The sequence below is a fragment of the Mus pahari genome, chromosome 17 (assembly GCF_900095145.1).
Source record: "Mus pahari chromosome 17, PAHARI_EIJ_v1.1, whole genome shotgun sequence".
Classification (NCBI taxonomy): domain Eukaryota; kingdom Metazoa; phylum Chordata; class Mammalia; order Rodentia; family Muridae; genus Mus; species Mus pahari.
Window position 1 is genome coordinate 53,772,408 of NC_034606.1, and position 7,533 is coordinate 53,779,940.

Consider the following 7,533-nt stretch of genomic DNA (forward strand, 5'->3'; position numbering starts at 1 on the left):
GATGGTTTCTTACCCATTATTCTCGCTTAAGATCTTGGCTTAGAGCCGGGTGTGGTGGCGCACGCCTTTAATCCCAGCACTCAGGAGGCAGAGGCATACGGATTTCTGAGTTCGAGGCCAGCCAGGGCTACAAAGTGAGTTCCAGGACAGCCAAGGCTATACAGAGAAACCCTGTCTCAAAAACAAACCCAAAAAAAAAAAAAAAATCTTGGCTTAGGCTACCAGCAACATGTAAGTAAGAACAGGAATAGGAGAAAACAAAACATAGATTGCCATGAGAACTATGGCTCAATATTTTGCTCTGGCCAAGAGTTCCACAACCGGCTCCAGGAGACCTCCTTCTTTTGAAGTCTACCGCCTCAGTCTGTGGAACTTGTCACACAGATTCCACTGGGGTTGGTGTGGCCACTCTTAATATTCTGTGATGAATGTATTTTGATACCTGGCACCCTCAGCACTAAGGACACACAGCTGAGCTATCTCTGTCCTCAGTTACTGGTAGCCCTGCAAGAGAACAGGCCTAGTGCTGGTTATCAGTTCTCATGGCATAGCCTTAACACAGACAGGTATTTGGGTGGTAGATTGTAGGTATATTGAGAATAAGTGTGTTCATTCTCCATCATCCTATCTTGACTTACCTTCTGAGTTGTTTGTTTTCCTGCCTCCAGATGACATTTTGGGCAGGTTGTTCCTGAATTCTTCTGTCTACCTGGAGTGAGTGTCCTAGTTAGGGTTACTATTACTGTGATAAACACCATGACCAAATTAGGGGGAAAGGGCTTATTTGACTTATTGTAGTCCATCATTGAAGGAAGTCTGGACAGAAACATAAGCAATGCAGAAATCTGGAGGCAGGAACTAATGCAGAGGCCAGGAAGTGGTACTGCTTACTGGCTTGTTTCTCTGGATTTGCTCAGTCCACTTTCTTATAGAACCCAGGACCACCAGCCCAGGGATGGTACCACTCACAATGGGCTGGGCTCTTCCTGATCAATCACTAAGAAAAGGCCTTGCGGCCTGATCTTTTTTGGACAGGGCTTCTCTGTGTAGCCCTGGCTGTCCTGGATTCACTCATATCTGCTTGCCTCTGCCTCTCCAATGCTGGAATTCAAGCTATGTCATGTCACCACCACCACTGGCTTTTATAGCCTGATTTACAGAGGCATTTTTCTCCACTGAGTTTTCCTCCTTTCAGATGACTCTAGCTTATGTCAAGTTGACATAAAACTAGCCAGCACAGTAAGTACATGTGACATCTTCCATAAAGATGGTTCTACAGGTTAAATACATGAGCATCATCTATATAGAAAGATTCTAAGATTGGTAATCTGTCTGTTCCCAGCCTTCTGTGTGGATAACAGGTATGTGTCCCTTCCTTTGAAAGAACAACTCTGTGTTTCTTTCTGGTTTGCCCAGGAGTTAAGTAAACAAGATCCTGCCCAGCCCACAAGCTGAATGTGGCTCATGGCACACTCAAAGGGTACTTGTAACTTGAACTGAAGATTTGATAAACTGATCTTCCACTTGCCTAATTCATGGCTAATTCACAGCACCAGACTGAATGACACTCAGCTACAATGTAATTAACATCTCCCCCTTCTGTGCTGCAGATTTCAATATCAAAGACCCCCCCTAAAATGCTCATTGTCATTTTAATATTTTTTACTGTATTAATACTATTCTCATTTTTTATTTAAAGAGTCTTTTTAATCATACATTTTCCTTTATTATATCATCAGTTCTTCTCTTGATCTTTTCCTCACGTTTTTTATAGCTTGCTTTCCTTCCCGTGTCACATTTCTTTTAAATTATTATTTTATTTATTTATTTATTTATTATATGTAAGTACACTGTAGCTGTCTTCAGACACTCCAGAAGAGGGCGTCAGATCTTGTTAAGGATGGTTGTAAGCCACCATGTGGTTGCTGGGATTTGAACTCTGCACCTTTGGAAGAGCAGTTGGGTGTTCTTACCTGCTGAGCCATCTCACCAGCCCTCTTTTAAATTATTATTAGCTTACTTTTTAACTTAATCATCTTTTTCTACATTATTTTTTACCTTTTCATTTTTGTGGCTATTGGTATATTTTCCCACAATTGATTTTTATTGTTTCTATATCTGGTTTGGTTTGGTACTGTTGCTGTTACAGTAATTAGTTTCCCCTCAGTGCTACTGACAACTGAGCCTCAAGAGAAAGCTGCTGCTAATGAGGAGGACTCTCAAGCGAAACTGGAAGAGAGAGAGCTGTCTATCCTAAGGGACATGAACTGTAGCAGATAAACATGAGATGCGTGGAAAACAAAGGTAGCATGACTCCTCCAAATGATTAGAACTCTTCAATAACCAAGACCAAAGACACGGAGATGTTAAAATGCCAGACAAATGGTTCAAAACAGCATTTCAAATGACAGCCCAAGGGGATAAATGAAGTCAACTCAGAACTGGACAACAAAAGCAGCATGAACGAGAAATTCAACAATGAAGTTGAGTATTTGGAAAAGTAAGCAAAAACTAGAATTGAAATCAGGAAATAATGTTTTAAATGGAACTCAGTAATGATCTAGATTAAACAAAAAAAAAATATATCAAGGACTAAAAGCTGAGGAGATTAGGAATTTAGACATACATGAATATGACCACAACTCTAAGGGGAGGGGACATGGATCAAGAGCTCAAACCTAAGAATTGATGATGTAGAAGAGGAACAAAAATAGAAACAAAAGGCATAGGAAATTTATTCAATGAAATTATGCCAGAGAAAAGAGAGCTAAAGAAAGTAAAAAGAATGTTATACTAGAAATTCCCCCAAATCTAAGGAAAAAATAGAGACATTCAAGTGGATTTAGAACCCCAACTAGACATGACCAAAACAACAAGGAAAATCCCTCAATGACACACTACAGTTAAAATTCTAAGACTACAGAGCTAAGAAATAACAGATTGCAGGAGGCAAAGACATCAGAATATCAGACCTCACCAGAATCCTAAAAACCAAGAATATATGTGATTATTTCAGTTCCTGAGGATAAATAGCTTGGAAGTAAGACTTACAGTAAGTCAATGGAGAAATTAAGCACTCCCAAGATAATCACAAGTTAAAAATTTTTTGGCTACTAAGCTAAGATGGCAGATGCTACTTAACGGAATCCTAAACATAGGGGAAGAAAAAGTTGGTCACAGACAGTAGAGCCCAGGAAAGAATAAGCTTCATGAGTGTAAATGAGAAGTAAAAAGAATCAAGCCCATTTCAGTAAGGAAGCAAAACACTAAGGCGAATAAAGAGAAGGGAAACAGTATTCAAACAAGGAGCCCACCAAATCACTAATACTAAAGACTGCTTAATAAATATAAATGGACTTACATCTCCCATTAAAAAAAATACAGACTAGGGCTAGAGGATATAGCTCAGTTGGTGATTGCCTAGCACATAAAATGTTCTGGGTTCAAACATTACAGAAACCCACTGTGATACATGTATGTAATCCAGTACTTGGGAAGTAGAGGCAAGATCAGAAGTTCATGTTACCCTACAGCTACATAGTTTGAGGGCATCCTGGTTTATATGCAAGCCTGTTTCAAACAAAAGACTAGCTGATTAGATTCAAAAATAAAAACAAACAAACAAAAGATCTGGGCTGAAGAGATGGCTTGGTGGTTAAGAGTACTGTCTGCTCTTCCAAAGATCCCGAGCTCAATTCCCAGATGGTTCACAGCCATCTGTAATGGAATCTAATGCCCTCTTCTGTCTTGCAGGCGTACATACAAATAGAATATTAAGAAAAAAGAAAGAAGAAAAAGACAAAAAGAAAAAAAAAAGATTAACTCTTGATTGTTTAAAAGAAATTCACTGCCAAAGACAAAGAATATATAGGGAATTATATACTAAGGAAATGGAAGCCAAAATTAGGAAGAATTATAATTCAGACAAGAGTAGACTTTAGAAATGTATAAAGTTTGTACATATTAAACAGTCCATCAAAAAAGAAGTACATATATACCAAATATTGATATATCCAATTTCTTAAAATTTATTGGCTATAAAGGGACATATGGGCTCAGATAACAAACATTGGTGATATACTACCCTAATAGATCTTCTACATATGAAAATTGAGGATTTTATAGGATTAGATCAGAATACAAAATAAATTGACAGACAAATGCAGAATATTCTAGTAGATCAATGGCTATAGAATACATACTAGAAATGGCTGCCCATGGATCTTTTAAATTTTTTTTTAAAAGATGTATTTATTATTATATCTAAGTACATTGTGGCTGTCGTCAGACACTCCAGAAGAGGGCATCAGTTGTGAGCCACCATGTGGTTGCTAGGATTTGAACTCAGGACCTTCGGAAGAGGAGTCAGTGCTCTTAACCACTGAGCAATCTCTCTAGCCCCCAGATCTTTTTAATTTTATTTTCTTTGTTTATCGTTGTTTTGAGACAGGTTCTCACTATCTAGCTCTGCCTGTTCCAGAACTCACTATGAAGACAAAGCTGGCCTCAAAACTCACAGAGATCTACCTGCCTTTCTCCAAGTGTTAGGATTAAAAGCTTGTACCACTATTATTAAATTTTTGAAGGATTTTATTGCATTTATTTATTTTGTGTATGTGTATGAGTTCACATGTGCTCTGGTATACCCATTTAAGTGGATTTCTGAGTTCGAGGCCAGCCTGGTCTACAAAGTGAGTTCCAGGACAGCCAGGGTTATACAGAAAAACCCTGTCTCGAAAAACCAACCAAACAAACAAACAAACAAAAAGGGAAACCACAAATCAGTAGATGCAAGAAAAAGCAGGCTTCAAGGTAGAAACAAATAGCAATGTAAAAGATCAAGACAACACACCAGAAACAATGAAGAGAATGCAGACAACAATGCAAAGGATCAATGGAACATGAGAGACAATGCAAAGAATTAATGAAACAAAGCAGAGTTTTTGAGTTTTTAAAAAGACAAAGTTGTGAAGCCTTTAGCTAAATAAACAGAAGTTAACAAGCCCCATATTAAAATTAGAAAGGAAAAGGGTACATTATGACATACAATACTGAGTTCCAGAGGATCATTTAAAAATACTTTTAAAAGCCGGGCATGGTGGCGCACACCTTTAATCCCAGCACTTGGGAGGCAGAGGCAGGCGGATTTCTGAGTTTGAGGCCAGCCTGGTCTACAAAGTGAGTTCCAGGACAGCCAGGGCTATACAGAGAAACCCTGTCTCAACCTCCNCCCCCCCCCCCCAAAAAAAATACTTTTGAGAATTTACAATTAGGATCTCTGGAAGAACTAGGTAAATTTCTAGGCACATGACCTACCAAAATTTGACCAAAAGGGAATGAACAGCTTAAAGACATCTCTAATGAGAAATGCAACTATAATAGTATAAGAATCTCCTTATTGTCCTGGAAGGATGAGAGGACTCTGTGGGTTGCTATATATATGAATTGTAGTTTGAATATGCTTGGCCCAAGGAGTGTCACTATTAGGAGGTGTGGCCCTGTTGGAGGAAACATGTCACTGTGGAGGTGGGCTTTGAGACCCTCCTCCTAGCCATGTGGGAGTCAGTCTTATACTAACTAGCTGCCTTTGGAACAAGAGGTAGAACTTAGCTCCTCCAGTGCCATGCCTGCCTGGACACTGCCATGCTTACCACCATAATGATAATGGACTGAACCTCTGAACCTGTAAACCAGCCCCAATTAAATGTCTTTTATAAGAGTTGCCATGTCATGGTGTCTCTTCACAGCAGTGAAACCCCAACTAAGATAAAAGTGTAAGGACTTAAGTTTGAATTTCCAGACATACATAAAAGATGGACCCAGCAGTTTACATATAATCCCAGCACTCCTACAGAGAAATGGGAGGCAGACAAGAAAGTCCTTTAAGCTTTTCAAGCAGCTGGTCTGTTATACATTAACAGCAAACCATAAAGAGATGATGCTTCAAACAAGGTAGAAGGCAAGGTTGTCCTTTGACCTCTACACATGCATTGTGATGTACATGCACCTGCACTACCTACCATACATACATGAAAACACACACACACACACACACACACACACACACACAATCTCGCATACCAGAGAAAAGTCCAGGATTGATTGCTGAATTCTATGACGAGTTTCAAGAATTATCAATACTTCTCAAAGGAGTAGAAAGGGAAAGAAATCTTCCAAACTTAATTTTAAAATCCAGTACCAAAACTTCTGAATGAATTACTTGGAACTAAATTCAACACATTTAAGATCAAATAGCAGTGGTGGCTCATGAGTTTAATCCCAGCACTTGGGAGGCAGAGGCAGAGGCAGGTGGATCTCTGAGTTCGAGGGCAGCCTGGTCTACAGAATGAGTTCCAGGACAGGCAGGGCTACACAGAGAAACCCTGCCTCAAAAAAATATAAATAAAATAAAAATCATATACCACAATACAGTTGGCTTCACTCCATGACTACCAAAATTATTCAAAATATCCAAATCAGTAAATTTTATTATGATAACTATTCTTGATTAACTTGACTATATTTGGAATGAACTACAATCCAGAAATGGAGGGCGCACTTGTGATCTTAAGGAGTGATGACAACATGCTTTCTATTCAGATCCTTCACTGGCATTGGAGCCTACTTTGTCAGAATTCCAGCAAATACCAGGTGAATCACCCAACCTTGTGGCACTGAACAGCTACTAGAGTCTTGACTTTTCCCTTCACAGCTAGCCATTGTTGGATTAATTGGGCTGTAGCCTATAAATCATTCCAATAAATTCCAGCGTGTGTGTGTGTGTGTGTGTGTGTGTGTGTGTGTGTGTGTGTGTGTGTGTGGAGTCATTCCATAAGTCCTGTAACTCTAGAGAACCCTAATACAGTTATATAGTACCCTAAGTATGATCAAGGATAAAAACCATGGGCTCAGGGCTGGGGATGTTCAGTTGTCAGGAGTGTTTGTCTAGTGTCTTAGTGTTTTATTGCTATGAAGAGACCACATATCCATGGCAATTCATTAAAAAAAGAAAACACTTAGGGGCTTACAGATTCAGAGGGCCAATCCATTATTGTCCCAGCGGTAAGCATGTGGCACAAATGGCACTAGAGCATTAGATTAGAACTATATTCTGGGGGCTGGCGAGATGGCTCAGCGGCTAAGAGCACTGACTGCTCTTCCGAAGGTCCTGAGTTCAAATCCCAGCAACCACATGGTGGCTAACAGCCACCCATAAGGAGATCTGACACCCTCTTCTGACGCATCTGAAGACAGCTACAGTGTACTTATGTATAATAATAAATCTTTAAAAAAAAAACTATATTCTAGTTCACAGACAGAGAGAGTGGTTCTGGAAAGTCCACCCCCATTGACACTTTCTCTAAGAAGACCATACCTCCTTAGTCCTTCTCAAGCAGTGCTAATCCCTGGTTGACCAAACATTCAAATATATGAGCCTATGTGGGCCATTTTTTATTCAAACCACCACACCTAACATACACAAAATCCTGGGATTGGTCCCCCAAACCACACACACACACACACACACACACA

At 39.5% G+C, this 7,533-nt stretch overlaps 1 protein-coding gene across 1 annotated transcript in view; it reads left to right on the forward strand.

Moving 5' to 3' along the window:
• Zbed4 (zinc finger BED-type containing 4) overlaps window positions 1–1,636 on the forward strand; it is a 35,036-nt gene extending 33,400 nt beyond the window's left edge. The window contains exon 4 of the mRNA XM_021216271.2: window positions 1,611–1,636. Coding sequence (XP_021071930.1) covers window positions 1,611–1,636 — 26 coding nt within the window. The remainder of the gene's footprint in view (window positions 1–1,610) is intronic.
• The last annotated feature ends 5,897 nt before the right edge of the window (window positions 1,637–7,533 follow it).